This window comes from Anabas testudineus, chromosome 9 (assembly GCF_900324465.2).
Source record: "Anabas testudineus chromosome 9, fAnaTes1.2, whole genome shotgun sequence".
Taxonomy (NCBI): domain Eukaryota; kingdom Metazoa; phylum Chordata; class Actinopteri; order Anabantiformes; family Anabantidae; genus Anabas; species Anabas testudineus.
In genome coordinates this window covers 12,020,950-12,048,022 of record NC_046618.1, presented here as the reverse complement: position 1 = coordinate 12,048,022, position 27,073 = coordinate 12,020,950, and the positions used below count along the sequence as shown (strand labels likewise).

Genomic DNA, 27,073 nt, shown 5'->3' with positions numbered 1-27,073 from the left:
ATCTTCAGTGAAAACAGCTGATTCAAGTGACTGATATTCCCTTATTGTAAAGCTTGAACATCCAGGTTTCAGAGGACACCTTGTCTTCACCACTTTGATAAATTATGTATAAAGAGCTTTAGCTTGCCTTGGCCTGTGCTTTAAGAACAGTTGCTCATCTGGGAAAAATGTCAATCATTGCCACAGTATTAAAAGGTGCTGTCCCACTCGTCCTTTCATCCTTGATTGTTTGGTTACCCCAGGCGAGGTTGTTATCCACTGATAGTACAAAGCACACATCCTTAATACAGCCACAATTTGTTGCAAAGGTGAAGAAGGTCAAGTCAACAACAGGATTGTAGAGGCCGGCATATGGAGGTGATGTGCAAAGTGAATCCTGGGACTAATATGCTTACCTTCATTAGAGTAGAATATCTTTAGAGCAAGAAAGAGAAGAAGGAAGAAAGAGAAGGAGGACGAGAGGTCGACTGTGTATGAGTATAGCAACAGGACAGGCATAGAAGTCATCAGCTTTATTTACTTATGTCAAACAATAATACATAAGAGAGGAGAGGTCAAATGAAAACCAGCCATCAACATTAAAATAAAGGAATTTCAGTCCTGAGATTGACAAACAGCAGGGAACAGACAAAAATATCTACTGTGGTCGTTGGGATGAAGAGGAGACAGTGGCAGTTTCAGCAAATTGAAGATGATGGTTGTGGGGAGATTAGGGGGAGATTGCAGAACTGGAGAGGGGGTTGAAGGTAAGCAATCACTGGGATGCTTGGCTGTAGGCACATTCAAAAGTTGAAAACCCCACGGCTAAAGGATTTTACAGCTTTTTTTATATTCAGACTTCTTATTTCGAAATCTAAGACTCATATATTATCATTTTCAAAAAAAGCAAGGTATTCTTTACATTTTTTCATCCTGAGGAGACAAAATCATTTTTTAACATAAATACAACACTGCAGGGAGAACAATAAGAGAGATGCTTTATAGATTTCCCATTTCCATATATATTATTTTCTCAAGGTTGTGGCACCCTTAGACTTTGGCAGCGTTGGTGCATTTGAGATCATTTGGGAAAAAACAGCCCTGTTTGTCCACAGGAACATTCTGAGAGCCACGCAAACAATAAAAGAAAACAGGAATTTAAAAAAAAAGCAAAATCCCCAGACTTTTGTGTTTAGATTGGATACATAAACTTGATGAATATTTGGAGGCCATAAGCTTTCTCAGCTGAACATACATGTCTTGTGATGCAGCAGAAATAAAACACAGTAATCTCCTGGAATTATGACCTGCTGCTGTGCCGTTGGAAAAAGATTTTGTTTTAACTTGTGATCTGTGCTGATTTTTACTTTTTGCATTTAATACATTCTATGAAGATTCAAATTGAATGGCGCTCACATGTGTCCCATCAAGCTGAATCCATTAGCACTGAAGAGATGGCAATGTGCTGCAACTGTGCAGCAAAACACAGCAAATCCTTCAATGATATTGTGCGGTACAGGTATGGGTGGTGGGCTAACTATAAAAGTCTCCTTAGGACCACCTGAATTCTTGATTCAAGTATTTTCTTGCTAGCTAGAAGCCAAATAAGGAGGACTGGCCTCATGACTTTATCTTCTCTTGAACGTTAAGGAGCGTTGCTGGGAAGGACCTGGAGATGAGAGCCCCAGGGGCCCAAGGGCAGCCAGGGGACATGACTTAGGTGACCAAAGCGTTGTGGAGGGGACGATATCCCCCCTCCAACCCCCTCTGTCATCTGTAGGTTAGAGGAGCAGTGCCAAGACTCTACAGAGAGAGCAGCTGCCTTTATTTTTTCCCCTCCCGTCCCCTCTGTTCTGAAAGTGGAAGAGCTGACCCTGCTTTGAACAGCTCTATCCGCTCTCCTTCCTTCTCAGCAGTATTTAAGGTGCATAATATGCGGCTAGACCTTTGCACTGGGTAAAGGTCTTCATGGACTTATTGGGATTTACTAAGGGCTTTTTACAACCAGCATTAGTCAATTCCCCTCCACTTTGCCCTCTGGTCATCATCGTGAGTGTCTCATTGCCCTTGAAAACGTGTTAACAGTCAATAGTCTGTAGCCACAGAGATAAGTTATAGATCTAAATGTCCTCTGTCAGATGGGGTTTGGATGGTGTAATTCATCATGTCTTGGTTTTTTTCTTTTGAAGAATATGTTTCCAATATTTTTTGAAAAAAAAACAAAACAAAAACTTAAATGCAAATGATATTATTCACCAGAATTTAGTTAAGTGAGGTACAATAAGTTTTTCAGTGAGAAAGGTGATTTCTTCTGAGACTGAATTTGAATATGAGGCCACCGAGCCAAATAGGGGAGGCTGAAACCAGCACTAGGAACATGGCAATTATCCTGATTACTGATGCTTCGAGGCTTCTCTGACCCCAAAATCCCTCCCTGTATCTTTCTCTCCCTTTCTTTTCTTTTTTTTTTTAAAAGAGATCTGTCACATTGCACAGGGCCCCTCAGCCAGGCAGGGAGCAACCATGTATGATCCAACAGAAAACAAATCCCCTCGATCAAACACAGCCCAGCTTTTAAAGCAGGCCTCTGAGCCCAGGCGCCATGGTGTGGTGCTGAAGCCCTCCGAGACGCTGTGGAGGCTGTGATTTAGCAACCCCCACCCCCCCGCTACATACCCTGCTGTCCTCCCCTTCAACGCCAGCCAGCCAGTCCTAACCTTCAGTTTGTTTAAGCACTGCTGAACCCTGTTGGCCTCGGACAGGGGGAGGGTGGGCTTAGATAATGACATGCCATATGCCACTCTGCTTCTGCAGCTGAGTGAGCTGTGCATGGATCAGCCCAGGCACAAATCTATTTGAAATTTAATTCTATTATACTAATATAGGCTAAGCGTCCATTGTCCAAATCGGGAAGAGTGGAAGCGACCCGAGTTGCAGGGCTAAGATGCATCCCATCAATGGGAGCTCATTAATGTGTATAAAGGACCAGAGGGACAGACAGTTTGGAGCCTGTACAGTAGAAAATGCAGCCACAGAGTCAGAATGATAACAGTATTTAAATACCACCTTATATTTAATAAAACTGCATTCAAATGGACATTGTTAAAAAAAGCTTTTTTTCTGAGGTCTTTTTCATGTTTTATTCAGTTGAACTTGGCTCCAAGAGCCAGATTCCTCTCAGTACCTAATATGAAATCCCTTGGTATTTGAAAAGGGTTTGGTTTCAACCCTTTGAGTGAATAAATACTCTCCACTGGCAGTGTCCAGCAGCCAGGCGTCACCCAATATTCCCATTAGCAGAGAGGCCTGGTGCCTCAGACCTCCACTGGTGGGAAAGGCCAGACACCAGAAACTCCACTGCCTCAAGTGTCTCCTCTTCACTTCAACATCATGTGACAGGGTTTAATGCTTGGATGCAGAAGCCAAACGGAGGGGATTTAGAGACGGGATGTATCTGTAAATCTATCAAAATATTTCTACAAGACAGAAAATATGCTGGAATCAGACTGTGGCTGCGGTATTAAGCTGTTGAAACAACATGAAAAATTTTCACTGGAATGTTAAAGAGGCTTACTGTGCAAATTTAAGCCAAGGGGCTTGGTATTCTTTAGACTGAAATCTTTGTCAGCCTTCAAAGACAGTGGCATGTCTACAAACACCATTAGCTCAACATTTAAGGCTCAGAGTTAACATCAAGCGCGGGTTATCTCGAGGGAAAGGGGACTATTTATGGTGCGCTTCCTATGTGATTTTCAAAAAAGTCATTACATCTTTAGTATGAGAATGAGTCATTTTTCCAACAATACTGTCTTTTCCTTATCTTTGGATGGTAAAGCATAAAGATGATCAATTAAATAAAATAGTACTTAGAGATTGCGTTGTTACAATGCAGGATCTACTCATCACCCTCTGGATTTCACAGAGCTGCTGAAACAAGGGCCCAATTTCCCACTAATTTCCATATGACAAATGTTAAAAAAAATAATGACAGACTTCAAAACCAAGATTTGGCTTCTGAATATATTCTTAAAGAAATTTATTTTACACCTCAAAACAAAAAGGAAAGGATAGGGATTAGGGATGTGGTACATTGGGAATGTATTGACAACTGTAGTTTACATTTTTTGGTGTAAGCTCAGAGAAAAAATGTTAATACAGTCATAATAATTGCACTTCATAAATCTAGACTGATGCCAGTATTTCCCCACAACAAAGCCCCAGCTCTCTCTCCAGTTAATAAATTCAATTTACCATTGAAATTTGACTGACAAAAGAAATGCTAATTTAAGACCAGAGGACTCCTGCACTGATCCAATTTTTCCTCTTACACTTGAGTCCCACAAGGCAATAAAACATTGCAGTAATTTAAGTGCAGTACATTCAAGGGAATCTCACAGTCATAATAAATATTTCACTGCTCTGAATCATCAAGTTAAGACTGGTCTAGGCTAAATGCATCCCGACCAGGGGCTGAAATGGACAAGGAAAAGCTGTGAGCATTGTCTCATTTCATCTGACGCCAGAGGACAAGACATGATTGTTTTCATTTTGTTTTTGTTTGAAGGATTAGAGGTGAACAGTACCCCGAAAATAGGATTTCTATTTGTTTCCACCCCTCTCTGTCGCTATGATAACACCTGATAGAGGACGAGGCTATAGCGTGGAAACTACAGTTATAAAGGAGCCATGTGAGAATTTGATCTCTAGCTCAAAAGAATTTCTAAAGCCTCCAATAAAACAGATCAACATTTGCAAAAGGTCTCCTGTACATTATTTAGATATGTTATTTATGGGACTGGTGAATCCTTTTTCCAGTCTTCATTGTAGAAATCTTTTGATGACAATAAAAAAAGTCTGAGGATTTTGTAGAACACAAAGTAAAATGAACACACGCGCATGCACTCAACAACATACACGCATTGACATACACGTAAGGTTATGTGGATAACCTCCCAATCACATTCTTCATTGTAACATTTCTTTTTCTTGTATTTTTTTTTTGCAACATTTTCTTTTTAAATAAGTATTTCAAGATTTATTGTAGATTCCAGTGTTGGTTAGGAAAAAGAGCTCTCCAACTAGGTTCTTAAAGAACCAAAGCAGCGACTATGCCTTACACCAGGACATAAGAAACTGCACATCAGCTTTAGGAGGAACTGTTAAATCATTAAAACAAAAGTGAAAAAAACAAAAAAAGATTAAAATAATTTTTTAAAAAAAGCATTTGAGACACTTTTCCCCATAGCAGCCAATGCATATAATATACCTACAAATATATAAAACAACAAAAAATAGGTTCAAGTTTTCAAGTTTCTTAAATATATCATATCCAAACTACCCAATTCCAAACTTCAAAGTTAACAAGATTCAAGCAGTGCAATTTATGTATCAATTACAGTATAACAGCAATAACGACTAATATTGTACTATCCTTTTAATTCAACCATATGATCCTTGTACATAGCATCTTGCCTATAATCTTATTCTTCTCTTGTCTCAGTACATTTTTGTAGCTGTATATGTGTGTCTATGTGTGTACTGTTACAGAGTTTTTGGAAATTGAGGCAGCCCTAAACTCTGGCCCTATTAAGGCCATTTCAGTGGCAACCTACACAATAGCTTCATCCTTAGTATTTGGAAGGGGATACATGTGGCGTACGCACTTCATGTCAAGCTATGATTCTCATCAAAAAAGTTCAGGCAAGTAAAACAACAAAAAAACTGAAGAAAAAAATAAATCAATCCAAAATTCCTATTGGCAAACCACACAATGGAACATCTGGAGAATCTTGAAATCCCTTTTCTCAACCTTTTTCATCACTACCACTTCTCATATTGGGAATTCCCACTGTCTGCCTTGAAACTGTCAAACCTTGGGTCACACAGCACCACAACTGATCTTCTCTAAGCTTCCACATAAGTTAAAACAGTGCCACTAGCAACAACTCTGTACCCCCTAAAAACCATCTCTGTTCTTTAGCTTTGATTTTCTTCACAGATTCACAACTCTCGATTCGTTTGCTCCTCTTCTTCCCCCTCTATCTGTAAACAGGGAGGCGGATGTGTGCATGCTGGTGGTCTAACAGACGTGGCACAGACACAGTCTCGTAGCCTTTGCCAAGCATCTGCTCCTTGATGCAGGGTGGGTGGATGTCGTTGATCAGGTACTCCAAAGACTGCAAGCTGCTGCTCAGCACAGATGTATTGCACAAGCTCTTGCTGGGCAGACTGCAGCACAAACCTCCCCCGCTGTCTATAGCAGGGTGGTGATGATGATGGTGGTGGTAATGGTGATGGTGGTGGGGGTAGCCCATCTCCCTATGCCCTGTGGCTGGCCCTCCTGTGGAGGTGCCCAAAAGCTCCTGGGGGTTGTAGCAGTCACTGTCAGGTGTCACCAGCACACTGTTCCATGGCGGGGCAAAGTATTGACCCACTGAGAAATTTCCATGCATACCCACGCAGTTCAAAGGAGAAGAGCTGACTTTGTCTAGCCCACCTCCTCCGCTGGCACTTGCTGTCAAATGGTACGGTCTGGAGGATGAGGAGGACATTTGGGCTGCCATAATCCCTCCACCTGGAACACAAGTTTCAGGGGACTTGCTGATGGCGCCCCCTCCTCCGCTACCTCCACTGTATATACGGAGCACAGCCTGCTGTTGCTGTTGCTGTTGTTGTTGCTGCTGCTGTTTCTGCCAAAGGATATAGTCCATACCCTCTGCATACACACCAGTCTTCATCGTCTCTGCATTTTGAGTTGCCAATCCTGGTCCTGTGTACACCATATTAGCCTGGGGACCCATTCCGACCACATAACCTCCACCTGAGGAGTTAGAAGAGATCCCCATAACAGTTGTGCCCTGCTTGGAGGGGCTGGAGTTTGATGGTGCAGTGGCAGCCCCTTGACACACCTGCTGCAGAGCCTGGGCCTGGCAATGCTGGTTGATCTGGTAGATGATGCTCTGGATGGAGGGGAGGTTGGACTGTGTGGGCAGGGCGAGGCCTCGGCCTCCTGTTACAGGAATCACTGAGCCAGCTACAGTGACGTTTGGGGGAACTGACAGTCCAGGGCCTTCTGGAGGCTTTGAGGGCCCATTGTGGTATACCATTTGGCCATGGCCACTGGCTAAAGTGCTACTACTAGGGGGTGGGTATGGGGCAACAGCTATGTGGGCTGGAGAAAGCTTAGTCCGTCTGCCTTCAGAGTTCTTGAGAACACCTTTTGAAGGGACAAAGGTGGATGTTGATGATGATGACGATGAGGAGGAGGCCTTGACAATGGCCAGCAGGCCCTGGTAGCCCCCTGTGTGGAGATGTGGGTAGGGACTGTAGCGTTGCCCTGTGGTGTCATATCCATTCACAGTCCTGTTAAGGTGCTTATGCTGAGGAACCCTGATGTTGGTGGGGAAGATCTTGATGGACAGAGGGCTGTTGGCTGTCTTCTGAGCGTAGGCATCAAGTTCTGCCGCAGTAGGGTAACGTGGGGAGTGTGCGGGCACCACCAGCTCACCTGCAAGAAAAAACAGAGAGGAAAGTATGAGTGAAATGAATGAATGATAACAAAGCTAGCTACATGTGTAGAAGAACAGAGCACCAGAGCAGGGGGTTAATTACCACAAATATCTAAGGAGCCCACAGCAATGGAAAGCACAATGTCAGATCAATCAATCAGCTGCAATAACCACTATGCTTCAACAGTGACTCTGGCAACATAACAGTGGCTATGTGTAAAGCTCACAGAAAAAAAGACAGTGTTTCTTCAAGAGAAGGTGAATAAAACGAGATGCAAGCAGTAGACACACTGCTGAACAATCCAACCAGAGCTTGCAAACCGTAAATCAGGACTTCATTTATGTTCCATCAGTCCCCTCCTCCAGTTGAGCTTTCTTTCCATCTCATTTTCACACCCTCCTGTGGAAGTTCATCCCTAGACAAATGGATCTTTTTAAAAACTCATTCTGTCAAAGCCTAGCACCTTAGGCGCTGTTAAATCAGTGCATTGTGAAATTAATTCAGACTCTCTTTAGCCTTGAATTGGGTTAGCCTTGGATACCAGGCAAGGAGGGATGAAGGGGAGGGAATAAAAGCTTGTTTAATTGCAGTGGCACATTTGAGATTTATAAGTGGTATCACTTACTAGTTCTTACCCTTTGTCACAGAATTTCCACATTTATTCAGTGCAGAAGTACAAGAAGAGACTCCAACAAAAAAAAAAAAAAAAACACACAACAACAATTAAACACCTATGGAGAATTAGATGCTGGTTTAGGTGAACTATACCAGAACTGGACCAAGTCAAAATGTTAGACTGTTGCTATTCACAACCTTGGTCAAAGATAAAACTGAAAAGCTGGGATTAACACATATTTAAAATAAAGCAAAACTTGTTGAATTAAACAATTAAACAAATTCAAACATCTGAACCGACAATGTCTTGCTGTTGTAATAAAGACTGGTATTAAATATCTCACTTTTATATGAACAAAATAACACACAGAGGAAGAGACAAAAGGCAGATACACACTACTATCACAAAGGCTTTGCTCTAAATGTAGATGCAAATACTCTTTACTGTTTGCCATATGAAACCACTCCAATTCCAAAATTCAATTCAGCAGGGAATGCGGTGAGTGAGACTATAGCGATGGTCCTCGCTCAATGAGCCAAGGCTTGGCCATTGTGAATTGAGGTGGCAAACAGGAAAATGGCAATTTCCAAAAACCCCACCATGTGTCATTGTTTTGCAGGCTGGGCAGGGAGGTGAGGGGCCGCGGTGAGATTGGATTTAAACGACATTATTCAGGCAATTTCATGGCTACTTAGCTCAGTGCAACAAAAAAGGTGGGGGGTTGGGAAAAGAACTCAATTTACAAGCAATATATCAGCTGCCAGAAATGACTTGCAACCCCTTCAGAAATGACATTTTTATGCAAAAGCTAACAAAACGTACAAAAATTAACTGCCATAACAGTGTCGTCAGCAAATGTCCTGGTGACCTAAGGAGTCTGCAGGGTGCAGCCTGTGACTAGGACTCACTCCATTTCCTTTCCGATTGCAAAATCATTTTAAGAGACTCCACAGCCAAGTAGTCACAATTCTCATTTCTTTGCTCCCATTACAGGTAGCATGGGGAGTTCATTTCAACAACCCTATGGGTCTCCAACTGTGAAAATGATTAAATCTACAAGATCCATATCATAAAAAAATAAATTGGGAATTTAACAGCAGAGGCAAGAGACTGTGAATATCTCTGGCCAAATTTAGTGCAAGACCTATTCCAGTCAGTTTGTTTCATCCCGCCGACAACATACTTTCTGAATAGGAAACACTATTCTTCAAATTAGAATTTAAATTGGTAATAATAGCCTGGTTATAATGACTTCTTTTAAATCAGAATGAGGGAGCCTGGTGCCATCCTAATGGGCTAGGCTGAGTGTGCCAGGCCAGTCTATCTAAGATCTAACCAACCTTACGGAGGCAAAGCTTTGCTTCCCTGGTGACAGCAGTGCCATTTCCTTTGATGTTCTGACTTGTAGTGGAAAACTGACAGAAGACTTATTTCATTTGCTCGGAAGAGAAAAACATGCATTTCAAAGCACATTGCTGGTCCACATGCAAATGGAATGGCAGCATTTTTTCTGATCTTCTTTACATGAGGGCAGAAAAAAAAAAAAAACATCTTTGATCATCACATGGTCTAAATGAGGAAAGATACTTGGCTTTCAGGCATATCAAGGGCCTATGCCCTGCCGCCCCTACAAGCCCCCAGCTGCAATATGCCCATCATTCCACCTAATTACTGCCACATGAGGGGAAAAAAAACTATAAAAACAGCCAGGAAATTCATTAAAGGGTGGCTAATTCTATTCCTTCTCACTGACTGAGTCCATATTTTCCATGCCTGAGCCTGCATTTCTTCTGAGCGAGAGGAGAAAACCCTCTCCCTCCGTCTTTTCCCAGCTTGGCCCTTGTTTGTCAATAGGCAGAGCCTTTGGCACACCAACCTGGCATCAAAGGGTTTCACACTTCACAGGCCACAGGGATTAGAAGCCTTTCAGGCCTACAAAACCCATCTCAGCTCCACAAAGGCTTCCGGTTATTAGAACCCACAGGCATAAAGGAAGAAGAGAAGGAGGAGGAGGCAAATGAGCATCTGGATGCTTCTGATTCCAGCTTCCCCTTTAAAAAGTTCCATGGTATAAATTTTATAGCAAAGTTGATTACAGTAAGTATGGCCACAAACCTCGGCGTAATTTTACCCTCATACACATGCTGTTATACACACTGTGTGTTTGATGTGCAAGGTCTTCACATCTCGCTCCTCCAGAGCAGTAAGTCTATAAGTGAGGACATGGAGGTTAAAGGAGAGAGTCTCTTTTTAGGCTGGTGCTCTGTGACTTATTGGTTTAGGCTGCAGTAGATCATAGCTATGAGCAGCAGCATACAGATGGTGCTAGCTGATAAACACCCTCTGAGGCAGCCAGTACTGCCTCCTTTGTGTGAGCCCTCACCTCCTCATAAGGTAGGGGGTTTCCTGCACCTGTGCACACTCTACAGCGTGGTCGTGCATGCAAACACAATGCATGAAAACAACAAAAAAAAGAAAAAAACAAAAGCACAAACATACATACATACACGCACTCAAACACAAAACTGCATCTGCAGTTGTGTGTCTCATTTGCCATCAGTGGAGCATGTTGTTATCCTCTGCTCAGAGCTCTCTCATGAAATGTAGGGCAGGGACAACAACAGGTGCCTGTGCGGGCGACAGCCTGCAATGCCTCCTGGGCTAAATGCTTCACACTTGCTTCATTTCGACATGCGACAGCCTTGTAAGGATTAATTATTTCCCCTGGGGATGGAAGAATATGCTTTTTCCCTTCCTGAGAGCAGGAGGCTATGTGCAGTCACAAGCACATGAAACAGCTTATAGTAAATGAACGGGGAAACCTGGGCGAGCAGAGCTTTTACAATAAGTAAAAACTAAGCTTTCACATGAAAGGAATGTAAACAAACCATGCATATGATTGAACTGCATTGGAGATGAGATAAAAGCTCAGGCAAACACATGCATTAGTTCTGAGAGATCACGCGCCAGGGAGCAGAGATGGCAGGAAGGCAATTAATGGGCTGACCTTCGTCCTTAATCACCCAGTGCCTGGCACACAATGCCCATGTGTCAGAGCAGCACATCTCTAAATGCCACCCCTCATTAGCACAATGCACGCAGTGAGAGAGGCTATCTGTGCAGTGTAACACTCTCCAGCGGTCAGACAGAGATAGCAAGGCTTGGATTGAATAACATGGCAGCAGAGAGCTGGACTAAGCTTCAGTAGTCCATGATATGATCTAGAAATCCCATTTCACTTGGAGGATGGGCAGTCTCCTTTCTCTCCATTTTTGATTGGCATGAAATTCCCCAAGCGCAACGTCCTTGGTGTACCCGGTGCTGTCACTGCGATTGTGTGTGTGCTTGCGTGCGTGTGTGTGTATATGTGTGCATTTGGTGAAGGGGTACCCAATTCTGAACACTCAATTAACACTCCTTTAATTAGCCAGCAGTACATTTTGAATTCTGATGAACTAATTTTCTTGGTGTGAGGGTGGAGGAGGCAGTGGAGGGGGGAGGCCTGGTAAAGATGAGGTCCACTGGGTACAAAACAGCAATAAAGAGGGAACTGGTTAGATTAGACTGTAAAAAATCCATTAAATTCTGTGCACTTCTTCCAAGTGAGAGGTCAAATTGTGTTGATCACAAGAAGCAAAGGCAGACAGAGAGAGTATGAGTGCAGGGAGTTAGGTGAGGTGGAAAGGGGTGGTGGGGTGTAGCAGGGGAGTGGAGAAAAAAGGAGAGGAGATAGGGAGTCAGAGGCTGTGCGAGAGTGCAGCAGCAAATCCAGAGGACCATGAGAATGCTTTGCATTTTAATTAGAGGTTTAAATGAATAAGCGGAGGGAAAAGTCTGAGAGAACTGCCTGAAATGCACTTTCTCCCATTTATTAGTGTTCCAAGTATTCTATAATTATGAGCAGGTTGGAGAAGTTGGCGTCTTCTTATTAGTGGAGAAAATGCTCAAACACATCAAAAGCCCTCTGCATTTTCTCACTCACTCCTGCGCGCCTGTGTGCCTACTTACTGCATGCTTTGATCCCCTCTGACCATGTACACTGGTGAGCAGGGAAATGTGTGCTTGTTTAGATGAAGGCAGAGGACTGTCGGGTTGAACTGCAATTAAGTTTTCACAGAACAATGAGTGCATAATACACATTAACTTTGGGCAAACAAACACAGCAATCTGTGATGAGGTTAGGGCAAAGAACAGGAGCAGAGATTACTAGCAAGATGAAAGAAAGCAAGGGGTCAACTTCAGTCCAACATCAGCCTTGTGCACTGAGAGCCATTTCCCCTGAGTCACAGTCACAGTTACAGTTACAGTTACAGTCCCTGTTAAATGTGCGTGTAAGCTCACAGACATTTACTGCTGCATTTACCTTGTGTCTTTTCACATGCAGATATGTGTGTTAGGCCACTTTTTGTTTATTATTTTAGGAAACTCTATGCAACAAACAAATTCTACTGTGGAGGGCGTTTTAGTTCACAGTTGTGAACCACATTCCACCACTAATGAACACTTTTCCTTTGGGTTAATTGTGACAAAGTCCTTCAAATTAAAAATTAATGGCTACAACAGTCTTCAAACTCCTCACATCAGAATCACTCAGCTTGGATGAATTTTGACCTGTCAAATGTGTTACAGCCAAGAAAGGGGATGATGCAACCCCATTGTTCCATGGAGGAACCCTTGACCTGTGGCTATTGTTCAGCTCTAAGAAGATAGGATCAGGGTCTATGACATCCTCTCCCCACCTCCGTCAGCCTTCTGTAAAAGGACGGGCAGGCGGGGGGAAGCCAGAGGCAGCTTTGCGTCCTGAACAATACCTGCCTTGTACTAATGGAGGTGTCATCTGGCACAGGGCTGATTAGTCAGCGATTACAGCCAGGCCTCAATTGCCGTGACAACTGCTGCAAACACAATGGGCCCTGATAGAGCCAGCTGTTTGGTCCTCTGCAATTAACCCTGCATCCCACTCGTCTCCGGCAGTGCGCTGCCTCTAATTGACTATTGGGCACACAAAGCAGGGGCTGTCGGCCAGACCCCCTGGACATAGCCCCCCGCCCCTCTGCCGAGGTAGAGATGATAATAATAGAGGCGTCCTGTGGACTTGGCCGCCAGTCAATCAAAGCCTCAGTGCCCCATAGGAGCTTCCTGAGGAGAGAGAGAGCAGAGGAAGCACATGTATGAGCCAGTGATCAACAGGGTAGAGCAGCCTCGCAGGGGGCAGACATGTTGAATATGCCCTCAGCCAGAGTACTAATCAATTCAAGTGTACGTGAGGGGAAGGGGAACCCTGCTGCTTGCTTGATATCAGAAAAGCCATTTTTAGGAACACTCATCTCCTTCTGTTCATCTCAAGGTTGATTTTCTGTGCAACAACACAGGGTGGAAAAAAATCAAGGCAATTATTTGTCAGGCCTTTGCTATCTATAATTGCAAAGATAAAAATCAAACTGCAGTGATTTCTCAGAGGATAGAGCTGTCTGAATTCATGGCTGCTTGTGTCATCATAATCATCAAACAAATGCATATTCTAAAACAGAGGGAAAGAAAATGTGCTCTTCCCTTACTTTTAATTCTAACTCGGTTAAATAAAAGTCTGGATTCTGCCAAATAGATCCACCTTAAACGAGTTACGTTTCACTGTCACTGAATCAAACATCAGACATTAAATAACAAGAAAATAATCAAATGAATAAATAAAAGCAGTACTTGGACAGTGTTCAATAGGGGGTGCCATACTGCAATCACATATTGGGCTTTTAACCTGCCAACATGTTTCACAAATAGCAAAGAGGATAATGAGAATGTTAAAGCAATCTGCACACTGATCCTTCACGGGCACACAGACATGGCACAATGTCAAAAATGGATTTAATCATTAAAAGAGATTTTAAAAAAATTGGACAAAACTCCCAAACCTAATCTTTCATTTCATTAAAACCAATCTCATCTAAGATTTAATCTATCTATTTCCTGCACAAGCAGATGGAAGAAATACCAAATTGAGAGCCTAATTTGGACTTCCTCCTCACACAGACTGCAGCATGAGGTCATTTATTCCGCCTGCTGTGAGGCGGTACACGTGTGTGGGTAATACAGCGAGACGGAGATAAGGTCCACAGGTACACATAATAAAGGAGCAAATCTGTTTTTCACTTTCTGTGTTTGTCTAATATTAATTAATATTAAAATTATTTTACCAGTTTGCATACGTGTATAATGTGATGTCCAATCACCTGCTAATTAGGCTTCCATTATAAATAAAGGTTTCCTCAGAAGAAATGTGAAATATTACACCACCAGGACACTGTCATGTTTACATTTTCTCATTAGAATTTATCTCTAAAGCCAGATGTTACTGAATCAGCCATGAAAATTAATTAGCTGGTTTGATGTGGCAACCTTGTGCTCCTTCCAGACAGACCTGGCTTTTATGGGCTGTAGGGGAAATTACTGAGAATTGATTGATCCTGAAGGATTCCTCTGTACACATGGCCTGACTGACACGCACACACACACACATCCTGGTAACAACAGCTGATTCAAACATTTCACCCTACGGATGAACCAGATTTCCTTTTTATTCAGTAGCTACAATGTACATAACTAATAATCATCAAAATCCCTGACTATAAATCAGCCTCATATACGTCCTTTTAACTTCAAAAAGGACGTACAACTATTCGATTTTTACTTGAAATCAGATCCGACTCAAAAAGGACATATCTTACCCTGAGTTCTCTGACCTCCAAAACAGATAAATAAAACTGCTGCACCCTCTGACCCGAGAAAACACTGAATTTACAAGTGGCTGGCTTTTCCTACGTGTCTCTTGATCTTTTTGCTGCTTTCTTTTTCATACTCTTTACCACCCCTCTATATTTCTTTGTGCTCTTCCCTTGCTTCATCCCCCTCTCTGTCTCTTCCGTCTCCCTCTCTTAGTAAGTGAGTTTCATCTGGGGTGCTTGCTGGGCGAAATCACCTAAGGGCAAACACTTTATTATCTGTAGTCAAAGCGTCACCACAAATACCATTCTACACACACAAGTGTCACTTTCCATTTGTCTGCACTCTGGCTGCATTAGCAGAGCCTAGCCGGCCCAGAGCCTTGTCTCAAACACGCCCGGCAGAAGAAAACTAACAGCGTGGGAAAGGGCTCGTCCTGCATTCCTGCCCTATTAACACTACTGGCACAAGAGCAGACCTACTGCCTCTCAAGGGGAATTACAAACATTAATATCAACACTAATATTTGACAAGATAGCTTATGAAATGCCAAAAAGACAAATTTACACAGTAGGTGGACATCTCACAGTCTTCTATGCTACAATTAGCAAAATAAACCATAGCAGGTATGAAGGGAACCAAACAGAGGATCTCCCTTTAATTGAAAGGAGATCACTGCGCATGTTAATTACTGATGAAAGAGTGAGTGTCCAGCACAAACAACACCAGCGGGTAGTTTATGTCCTCGTTGAGCCACAAAGGAATGCAGGCCAGCAGCAGCCATGTCAGGCCTTTTGTGGGGCACCCGTGCACCAAACAAACACAGAAACTGGGGCAACATGTTTACCTCATATTAGACATTGTACTCCATAAACAAACAAGATCCCCCCCCAAAAAAACTAAAGAACTGGCTTTACCAAAAAGTAAAAAAAAAAATATATATAATTTCTGATGGTTTCACATTGTGAAGATAGACCCTCACAGCTACAACCCCATTTCATGCACATGTTTCTCTAGGTGATTTCCAGTTGCAGTTTTTTTTTTTGTCCCCTGTGGTTAGTAACCTCTTTCCATGAGAGACCAGCATTACAATTTTACACAACATAACCTGGACGTCTGTTGAATGATCAAATCTGGCCAAAGTGCACAGTTCTCCATGACGGGATGTCTCCCTTTGGTTACGGGCTGCCTGTGATGCTCCAGACCCCAGGCTTTCCTGGCCACCCTCACTGCACATACAGCATGGTCTAGAAAGCAGAGCTTTATCAGCAAATACCCCGACTCAGCACAAGCAGCGGGGTGGTTATGCGTTGCGACTGGCACACCAGCCGATATTGTCATGTGCGATTAGGTCTGTGCTCATGAGTCTGTGAACTCATTCCTATGGCATCAAAGTCAACCCAACCCCCTACCCCCCCTCCATTTAGATCACCGCCTCTCTGCTGCCCTCTCTACCTTCTGTAGGTTTTACCATTTTACATTCAGCCCTGTCACTTTACAATATACCCTCACTGAAGCTTATGAAAACCCTGTGATCTCAAACAGGAACAAAGTGGAAAACAGGCTAGACTGGTTTGATTCCAAAACAAATCTCTGCAGCTTAATTAACTCCATGCACAAGGGTCATCTTCAAGTTAGAGCTAGCCATTGCACCAAGAAGCAGCTGGTGCCAGTTGTTTTGTCTTGCAACATGTCTTCAGATGACACAGCTGATAGAGAGGAACACAGGGAGACTCGCTTTAGAAAGAAAGACAAACTGTGAGGCCAGTTATGGGGGAACATCACAAAGAAGAAACTGAGATTTAAACTGTTCAGTGATGAGGCAGAGAGCAATGCATTAAACAGAGCCACGAAAGAAACAAGTCAAAATCCTGACCTGAAAGACTCATGTTAGACCCTTTCTGCCCTATCTTTAAGTGAGTATGCCATGCTGTGACACAATTTTCTTAAAGGGTTACATGCACAGCCAAGAGTTAGCAGCATTCACAGTTGTGCACAAACTCAAATGGACACAGTTACAACACAAACACACACAGTCTTGAGTAAAGGACCCCAGAGGTAGAGATTGTAAGTGCACACATAGATAAGAAAAGAAACCAGAGAAGAGAGCAGAGAAGGAAGAAAAAAGGGAGAGAGTGGGAGAGATGAGAAGAGGCTGGAGGCGTCTGGGCAGGCCTGTCAGACCAGAGGAAGTGCTGGTGTGCAGGCCTGCAGGTAAATGGAAGAAGAAAGGCGCCTGCAGGCTGCCTGAGGCAAGCCTGGGCCCTTCTGTTCTATCATTTAGGAGACAAGTCCTCCACTGATTCCCAATTAATATTTAACACTGCGCAGACAACAAGGCACACTGCTGCAGTACACATGCTGAGGAGAGGAGAGGAGAGGAGAGGAGAGGAGAGGAGAGGAGAGGAGAGGAGAGGAGAGGAGAGGAGAAGAGAGGAGAGGAGAGGAGAGGAAGAGAAGAGAGGAAGAGAAGAGAGGAAGAGAGGAGAGGAGAGGCACAGTAAGTTTTAGTACTTTATTTTAAGAACTGCTTAAATATGAAAGCTCTAATATTTCTTAATTGATATATTATATGTATTTTTGTGTTCGCCATTTAATCTATTAGACTGTGATGAAACATAGAAACAGTACAATTATTGTGAGGAGCTGTTTTCTAAATTCTGCCACTGAGAAATATTTTTGCTGGTTTGTGGGTCACACCTCTGTGGCTGGCACAGCCAACATGCTCTTTTATCACTTAATTAAGCACTACTTTGGCTTTGATGTTACCTGTTAGGTCTCTAACATTTTCACTGCATAGCAACAAGAAAAAACAACTTCACAAATTAGACACTGATGCTCCATGATGGAACTTACAGATACAGGCCTGGGTTTGTAGATTTTCCTCTAGGATTAGGTTTAGTGAAAACTGGTTGTTAGAAATCTGTTTAAAGTTCCTGAGGTCCAGTGGAAATTAAGGTTCAGAAGTGGGTCTGGCAGCCAGAGGTCAGCAAAAACACACCCTAACCCTAGTAGCAAATTTAAACTCACTATGGCTGCATCCTAAAATGACGATGGACCCATTACATGTGAAGAGGAAACCACAGAAACTGTAGTTAAATGTCCCACAGGACTGATGATTTCAGCATCGTGCTGTGGTCAGTTTGCACTCCCATGCTTTCTCTGCCAAGCTCTCTTCACTATTAGAGTAGACTGAAAAACCACAGCCAGGGATGGTATTAAAATTTGGTGATACCATCCCTGGCATGACTGATTGGACTCAACTCAGCTGTCAACTCTGCAGTTTTAAATTGTTCAATGTCACATGTGGGTGAACTACTAGAGAGAAAATTAAATAATAAGCTGAGGATGTAACCCACTATGATCACAAAATTAATTTTGCTGATCATTCTCAACTAAACCTATTTTTGCATACCTAAAAAGAATAAATTAAGAAAACAGTTCTTAAGCATTTATAAAGCTGTAATAAATTTCAGATTCATGCTTTTCCATGTGCTGTAATTTCTTCATGATTTGGATGGACTGACTGGACGGAAATAGAGTAATTAAAAGCTGGAAATCTTGTTAAAAGAGATAATGAAGCCTTTCTTCCTACTTACACACTTTGTAAGTCCCAAAAGTTGGACCATGACTACATTTTTATTTAGAGTTTGGTAATGAAAAGACTGCACAAAAAACACTAATGTTACTGCCAGGAGTGTGCGACACCTCCTGAACGCCTCTCATGGTCAGTCTGTGGTGGGCTCAGCTCTGCGATGGCACAGACTGTTTGTTATTTCCTGTGGGACAGCAAGGGACTGTGGACACTCTCTGTCCCCTCTCTCACATCCCCCAACCCACACCCACTCTCTGGCAGGCGAAGACAGAGGGTGTCGATGCCTTGCACCTGGGACGCCCAAATGCCAGCTCGGAGGCTTTGGAACCAGGAACCTGTTTTTCAACCCAAATCCTGCTGCGACTAAAACTAAAGCAGAGCCCCTCTTCCTCAAGCTCACCTCCCAAGGCAATAAGATTGCTTCACCCCCCGTGTTCACAGCAGAAGGCAGAGGGCAGAGGGAAGGCATGGCTCTGTGGGACGCCACCAGCCGGAAATGATCCACTGTGTGCCAGTAGTGAGGCGCCAACATGACAGAAGTGGCCGTAGTATGCATGAGGTAAGACTAGTACAACCAATATCACCCTGCTCTCTGAAATACACTGCAACTCTATTAATACTCTGGAGTTTGCAATATAGCGACGTGATGAAAGTGAATGACACATTTCATGTGGCTATGCAAGAGGAGTGTTACCCAAAATGAGATTGCATAAGTAGGCATCTACGAGGAGGTATGGAGGCCGTGGATAACTGTCAATCACCTTTCACCATGAAAAAATACCTTGTGACCTCTGCTTCCCTGCTGCAGACTGTGGAATAATGACGGTCTCTGTGGGCACTCCGTGGAATTCCAAATGGGAGTTAGAGACGAGGTAGTTCAATCAGTGGGAAAAGGTCAAGTGTATGCAGATTCTCTCTCCCTCGCTCTGTCTCCATTCCTTTTCCTCCACTTCCACTTTATGCCACCTCACCCCCACCTCCAGGGTACTGATGCAATCAGGGTAAAGGTTGTTGTTTCTGCTGCTGCTCGTGATCACATTTAAATGTTTAACTAAAAATGCTCCCACCCTCTTTCTTCCCCACATAACAGTCGTCGAGTATCATGCTGCAATTTGATATGGGCAGCTAATTCCACTGTTATGCTTGCGCTGCCTCAGACAACAGTGGCGGGGAGGGTGGCTGGAGGTCATTACCTGAGCATATTCCCTCTCACTGGTGGTGCAGCTTAGGAAGAGAAGCTGCTAAAAGCAAAGCAAACTAATGGTTCTGGCAGCTCTGCCTGCAGAGGAACAGGGCTATTAGGAAAACTACAATCCCCAGGTGAACCTCCATGTCATGTCCTGAGGCTGTGTGTGACAAGGCCAGGTTGTCTCTGTCGATCAAGCTGGAAGAGGGCTGAACCTTGCCTGACATAGCATGAACCAGGGATATAAGGCCTTCTGGGAACTTCTCATCTACACCTGGCTGATTGGCACCCCAGGCGTCCTGGGTGGTGTCACAGGGGGTTACAGCTGCTTGTATGTGTGTGTGAGTACACGTGTGCATGTCTCTGCTACAAGGAAGTTTTGGGAACAAATTCTGGACTACACATACATAGCTTATTCTAATCATTTAAATTGAGTCAAACAGGTTTGATTCCACCACAGTTTCATTCATCACAGTGCACAATACTTTCTTTCTTAATAAAGGTTACGTTAGTCATTGTAATGTCACCAAAGTTATGCTAAATCACTGTGTCTGTGCATATGAGTTGCAACCAGGTCCTTCTGAGGTTAGAGACATGAGGGAACACCCAGGTTTAGCCCAAAGTCTGATCCAATCACAGGGCAAATATGGGAGTGGCAGTGAGCTGTGTGGTTTACCAGGGCAGAACCTGCAGCGGGTCTGGATAAAGAACAAAAACATGCACACCCAACAATGCCATTCTTAGAAAATGACGTGCTCGCAAACAGAAACTAAGCTAAGTAATGAATAAACAAATAAAAACCTCCTGAAATCTGAAAACATATTATTTGGAAAATAGCCAGACACAAATAACCCCATATCAACTAGTCAATTGAGGGATTCTGGACCTGTTATTCTTTAGCTGACATGTGGCAGAGTAATTGCTGTCTGGGCCAGGGACGAGGCAGGGTAGTGGTGGGGGCTGCTGGGCCTCCTGTCCAGCTATCTCAGTGTTAGTCATCACTGGACTGTTGCACTTCCCTCTCCCCTCTAGGAGTAGGGCTGTTACACTCCCCCTGCTCCCTGGACCTTCAGACCAGCATTGGAGGACGATGATCAAGGAGAGGGATGGGTAGCGAGGGAGGTTGCCACTGGCAGAGGGTGAGCAGGGTCAGTGGCATCCATTCACCCCTCTCCTCCTCCAGGGCCTTTCCCTCTCATCTGTCTGGATGGGTGCCCTCTCTCTCGGGCACAACATGATGAGAGGCCCTGGCTCCGCTGCCGTCTCTGCCTTTCATGTCTCCATCTAGGGCAGTGGTAGAGAGACGTGAAGGGGAGGACGAAGGAGGGGCAAGGTACAAATGTCACCCATAAGGGGGGATTTAATTAAAAATGACAGGGGCTGGCGCTGGAGAGTGCAGCCGCATATGCACAGAATTTGGGCGCAGTGAACGCAAGTGCCTATGATTTATAATTCAAGTAATGCTCTGCACTCCTTTTAATTCTACAGCCAAAGAAAAAAATATCAAAAGGCCGCCCCTGTGAGGCTAATCCAATATGATATTTTTAAGGGCAGGCGGTCAATGGCTTTTTGAAAAGCCAGCTTCTCTGAGTTGCTTTCTGCTTCTCTCTCTTCTCCACTTGTCTGTCTTTCCCCATCTCCCTCTACCGCTCCCTCCTTTTTTTCCTCTGCACTCGCCGCTCTACAGTACCTCACCCCACCCCCCGAGCTCAGACAGAGAGCGGGCTGTGATAATGGAAACATCCCGCTCTCCGCCTCCCATTTCTCCCGCTAAGCTCTGTGCGCTTGGGGGAAATTGATTGTCTGGCGAGCCGATCTGAACGCTTCCAGCTGATGGTAGAGCCAGTTAAGTCCTTTTTTATTGAGGGTATGAGGCATTTTTAATGGGAGTCGCATCAATGAACTGTGCAGCCACTCGGCATCTGCATGCAGGGGCTTTTTCTAAACCCCTTCTCGCCCTCTCATCCCAACTGCTCTGGCACCCCAGTCACTCTCTCTCTCTCTCACTCACTCACTCACTCACACTTTTGTGTAAAGGACAGAAGATGCAAATTACACAGCTCACCTCTACCTCACTGCCAGGTAATCCCCCTCTTGTGCTCTCACTCACTCTGTCTCTTTGAGGGGTGTACTCTAGTATTCAGACTCCTGTTGAGAAGAGGTCACCTTACCCACAACTGCCTACCATGTTGGCACGAACTAGGCCACAAACAATCAATCATGAGGACCTGCTCAGCATGGTGACCTGACCACTTCTGCAGCCAGATCCACTGTCTGCCTTTTTGCACCCTTTCTGGGCCTTGGAGAACAATTGCCTTATTGAGAACAAGAGCTGCACATTGTTGGAAATTCAACACTTGCTCCCCCTCTCCCCCCTCCAAGGACAGAAAGGAGGCTATTATGTTCAAACATCCTCATTATGGACCTCAAGTCAGTTGCTGTGGTAGTCCTTCAATCAAAGCATTTAACAGGTGGAGAAGGAGAGGGAGAGTCAGAGAGGGTCAGTAAAAGGGAGAGCAAGGGGAGACTGGAGACTGTTCTTTTTCTCTATTGATTTGAGTCCTGACTCCCACTGGCTGCTCCTTAATAAAGGACCCTGAAAGGAAGTGGACTAATCCTTCAAAATTGGAAAGAGGGAATCGATTAAGATGACTGTTAAGGACTCCCTCCATTTCTCTCCCTTCCTCCCCATCTTTATCTTCTCTAATTCTATTTTGCACAATTTCTCTTTGTCCCCCCTTCACTTCACCACTCTCTAAAACCTCAGAGAGCTTGATTGAACCCCACTCAAAGCTTAAAGAGGTTCCCCTTTCAAATGTATCCGGAGCTCTGTTTATTTCTATAGTTTCCTCTGTGTTTCACACACACACACACACACACACACACACACACACACCTATACAGCTTTATATGAACCATCTATTAAGATGAGTCAAAACAACTCAAGACCTGAGTACAGAGGCAGCACCCGGTCACCTTGTTGTTTCTGACTCTCCTCTGTAGGAGGTGATTGGAGTGTAATGTTGAACTGAGAAGTAGCTAATTGGTCAGTGAGGAGCTAAGAAGGAACACAAGTAACAGCCAATCAGAGTCTCTTTAAAGCCTTTCACCGTGCTGTTTATAGGCTTGATACAATGTCCCAGTGATGTAGAAGCACAGAACCTGGTATTCCCACTAAGCCTTTTTAAGCTGAGGTAAAAACTGCTAGGTTACTGCTCCCTTGCTCTCCATCCGCCAGTTTTTTTAATCGGCTTGAGGTAGCTTGTAGACTAAAGACTCTAGGAGCATTCAATAAGGAGGAAAGACCTTTCTTCCTTACATCAGAAACAGACTGTAAATGTAAAAGACTCAACCAAAAACAACTAAATTAAGGAGAAATTCATGGTTGAAATACCTGAATCCTACAGCTCTCCCTCATCCCCAACTGGTCCAGACTAGTTTTGCCAACTCTGCAACAGTTTTCAACCCTGGCTCATCTCTGTCCCTTTACACCATTTTGTGAGTGGACAGAGGGTGGTGCTTGGGGAGCAAACAGAGCAGCTGTCATGCTTTACAGGCGGCCGGCACAGCCAGGGCCAGACACTGTAAATGTTTACAGACCCTCAGGGTCACCTAGGGCCAGTGAGGCACGTTAAACACTGTCTGTTCAGCCCTGTTGCCACGACTGCACAATCAGCACAGCTAAACAGCCTCCCTCACAATGAATAGCCAAACAACACGGTAATCCAAGGTCTAAGTGCAGGGGGAATTAAACTGTTTAGAATTCCTCAGAGGAGCGAGGGAACATAACAACAGCAAAAACCTGAAAATCTATTTCCCCCCACTTATTCACAGCCAGGGTTAACTATCCATTTCCATCATTCACAACGGCCGATAGATTAAACACACATGACAAACACAAGCCGCTCTCGTTCTTCAGCTTTAGACAAGCTGGACCCTGAACTGCGTCACTCCGTGTCACTTTGGTAACTTACATTTCCGCCCAAGGGCTTGCGGTGGCTCCAGGGTCTTGCTGACACACACCGGGTGCTGGGGTGGAGGGTTTTGCCTCCTCTGCAAACAGGCCAGCATGGCGAGGTGGGCACAGTACTACAGCCGGGGGAGTTCTGCGGCCAACCTGGAGCAGGAAAAGACCAAGAGAAAAGAAAGAGAGGAATGCTGAGTGAGTTAAGCAGAATGATTTGAGGTCAAAGCTCCATGTATGTGTCCAGCAAACCAGCAGGAGCCAGCTCTGGGCTAGATGGGCTAGGTTTCTTTCCCAGGATTTAATTGAGAAAGCATGCCTACAGCTGCCTGCCTCTCAGAGCTCTGTGTGCTGAATGATAAACACACACCTGCACTGGGGTAGCACAGTTGACACGGGTTCAGAGCACAGTCCAAGCAAGTCACTCTGCAGCTTCAAACAGCACATCCACACAAGCATTCAACCGCATCTCCTGTCTATGAAACCGTCCTCAAAACACACAGGCACACACAGAAAGTAGCAACACTCAGGCACATTCCTTCCAGGGCAGTGTGTACGTGGTGATTGATGGCGTTATCTATGGACAGCAAAAAATGGTAATGCTGAGAAAACAGCAGTCTGTCTGCTACAACTTAACATGCAACAGCTCAGGGGGACTGTCAGGAAAGGCCTGGGGGACTGAACAGTGTGTGTCTGAATGTATGTGTATCTGCGTGTTGAACCGTATGGTTGCACGTGTGCGCGTGTGTGTATGTGAGCAAATGCAATGGCTTGGGAGGGGGAGACTGCCAACCGTACATCAGGGCTAGTGACGGCACTAATCAATCTCCCTCTAGGCCATAAATCTCCAGCTCTACACTCCCCCTTTTCCCTACAGCCACCTTCACTCAGGAACAGGGAGCCAGTTGCTGCTAGTTTCCTCTCAAAAAGCCCATCACAGTCCCAGTGGAAATATAGGTTTATATATACTGTATATAGAAAGAAAGAAAACCCACAACTTCCTTACTCGGGATCCTCAACAATCGAGTAGCATGGAGGGTATCATTCATCAGCAACATACCAATGTCACATAGCACAATGATGACTGATTACAAAGTCTTCTACTTGGATCATGTGCCAGATGGGAAAAGCTAAAGCAAACCATTTAGGTCCAGAAAGGGTTTTTATATGATAAGGATCGAGATTCACTCCTCTATTGTTCACTTAGCGGATATTGTTTGGTTTCCAGGAAACATGTGCTCTTACTGTACTGTGTACAACACTTCAGAAGCCCACTCTCACCTAAAAAGCAGGAGTGTTTCTGCAGAAAGCTCTGTGGCTTTCATTTCAGCCCTGCATGCGTTTGTGTCTCTTGTCCAAAAAAGCATCGATATGAAACACTATCATTTCCATCTGGGGCAGTCTTGTCCCATATTAAAACAAAGAACAGAGGCAAATATTTAATCTATGCTGTCAACGCCAGTGTCTCCTGCCATGATGTGTGGCAGATTATTGAAAAATGATTTCTCATGCGTCTGTCACAGGCTTGTCCCCTGTTATTTATTTTCTCAGTGAATCACTAAATGAACATTTAGCCACCTGCCATCAGTCCATTGCTTAGTATTATAGATTATCATTTTAATATGAAAGAAAGCAATTACAGTGATTATGAGATAAATGAATGCCAGTCCATAAAGTGCCCTTTCCTATCCTTGCTCATTTAAGAAATAAAGCAAAATAGAAATCAAGAGTGAAAATCGTCAAAATATACAGTACCAGAATCCTTTAATCACACCAACCCTTTGATTACAAAATGTTTCTGGAGTATAAGTGTAAAACCAAGATTTAAAATCATGGTAAGCAAAAATCACATGTATATATGTATGTGCTGTTTTAGAGAATACCAGCATCAGAAATCCTTCATAACAATTCACAAGGCTTCAGGGGGATATTTTGATTTCATCGGATGAGTTCTCAGGCAATGTTAAATCATCTGATCTACAGTACAGTCTTTGGTTTGAGGAGAAGAAGTGTTAAGGTTAGTTTAAAAATCCTTTCCATGAGTCCTGCCCTGAATAAATATCATCAGCTGTTGTCACATAGATTTTACTTTTCTCTAACAACAGCTTGAAGCGGTTGATCCCTCTTTATTGAGAGATACTAGATATAGAAAAACATTAATAAAATTGAGAAGTGGAGGACAGAAGGATGCTGACAGAAACTGAAGCAACATCAAGTATCTGCTGCCTATAAATAAAGGTTGAATAACCTTCCTGATTTGAATAGTTGCAGAACAGAAGTCGTCGTTACAGGAAAGATGCATCATCCCTCCAAAGAATTCAGTACATCAGCCATAAAAAAAACACAACTTAATAAAAAAAAAAATTCACAAGACATTAAATTTGACCTCAGACCCTCAGGCTTGTATAACACACTTAACACTCTAAGTCAAATGCGTATTTTTAAACCCTGTCAAACGGAGCACAAAACAACACTTTTAGCACAAACCTGTCAGTGTGAAAATAATGTTCACAAAAATGAGTCTCCCTAATAAATGGAAGTAGATTAAATCTTCGGGCTCAGAATTTTTTCTCCTAATTCCCCAGTTTACTCTCTACGGCTTTCTCTCTCTATCTCTCTCTCTCTCTCTCTCTCTCACACACACACATACACTCTCTGCAGATGGAAGAGAGGGGCCACTCTATTTCTCGCCAGGTGCTTGAGTAAAAAAGGTCGCTTGCAGTGCCATTTCCTCTCACACACAGACAGGCCTGGCCCAAACACACTGGCACTTTGAGCTCATTACTGGCTATTCACATAATCCTTTCTCTGTGTCCTCTCTGTGAGGATACTAATTTCACAACGAGCCCATCCTCACAGCCCATTTGTTAAAAGATAGTGGTTGAGAGAGAGGAAAAGGGACACATGGTGCAGATTGAGACTAAAAGCTAGTCTTAACGGGGATACCGCCACAGTTTTCCCCCTCTCTGAAATGAAAGACAATTGTGTAACTACCCTCCATTTTTCTCCATTTGCTGCTCACCAAATGTATTCGGAGGCATTATACTTCGCTGAAAGAGACACACTTTTTTTTTTCAATTCAATTTCAAGAACCAATTTTCTCCTATTATTGCCTTTAAGAGCTCGGCAGAAGAAGCAAGTCTTTGGCTTGTTTGTCGTGCCCCCCCCCTCCCTCTTTCCCCTCATCTCCTCCTATTAGGTCATTGTGCTACTTAGCAGATGTCTATCAGTGGCAGGAAATTATCTCCAAACCCAAAACCCTGTGACCCATCATACAGATGCCCTAAAACAGCCTGTCATGTTCATGTCAATCCTCGTGAAGGTGCTGGAGAATGTGTTTGAGCACACAAACATATACTCGGTGCCCTACACGCTGCTTGAAAAAAAATAAAATAAAAAAAAACACCTGCACTTCACTCACTCATAAAATCCACTCACAGGTCTCCTATTACACCAGTGTGGTGATATCTCAAAAGCCAGGATGTCTATCTACTCCTTACCCTTCTG

General features: G+C 43.8%; 1 protein-coding gene across 2 annotated transcripts in view; it reads right to left on the bottom strand.

Annotated features, from left to right (window-relative positions):
• Positions 1-513: 513 nt before the first annotated feature.
• fam222a (family with sequence similarity 222 member A) overlaps positions 514-27,073 on the bottom strand; it is a 47,777-nt gene continuing 21,217 nt past the window's right edge. For both annotated transcript variants that reach the window (XM_026343767.1, XM_026343768.1), the window contains exons 2-3: positions 23,577-23,719; positions 514-7,486 (exon numbers count right to left, since the gene is read on the bottom strand). In XM_026343767.1, the coding sequence (XP_026199552.1) occupies positions 6,018-7,486; positions 23,577-23,673 (1,566 nt within the window). In that variant the 5' untranslated portion in view covers positions 23,674-23,719 and the 3' untranslated portion in view covers positions 514-6,017. The remainder of the gene's footprint in view (positions 7,487-23,576; positions 23,720-27,073) is intronic.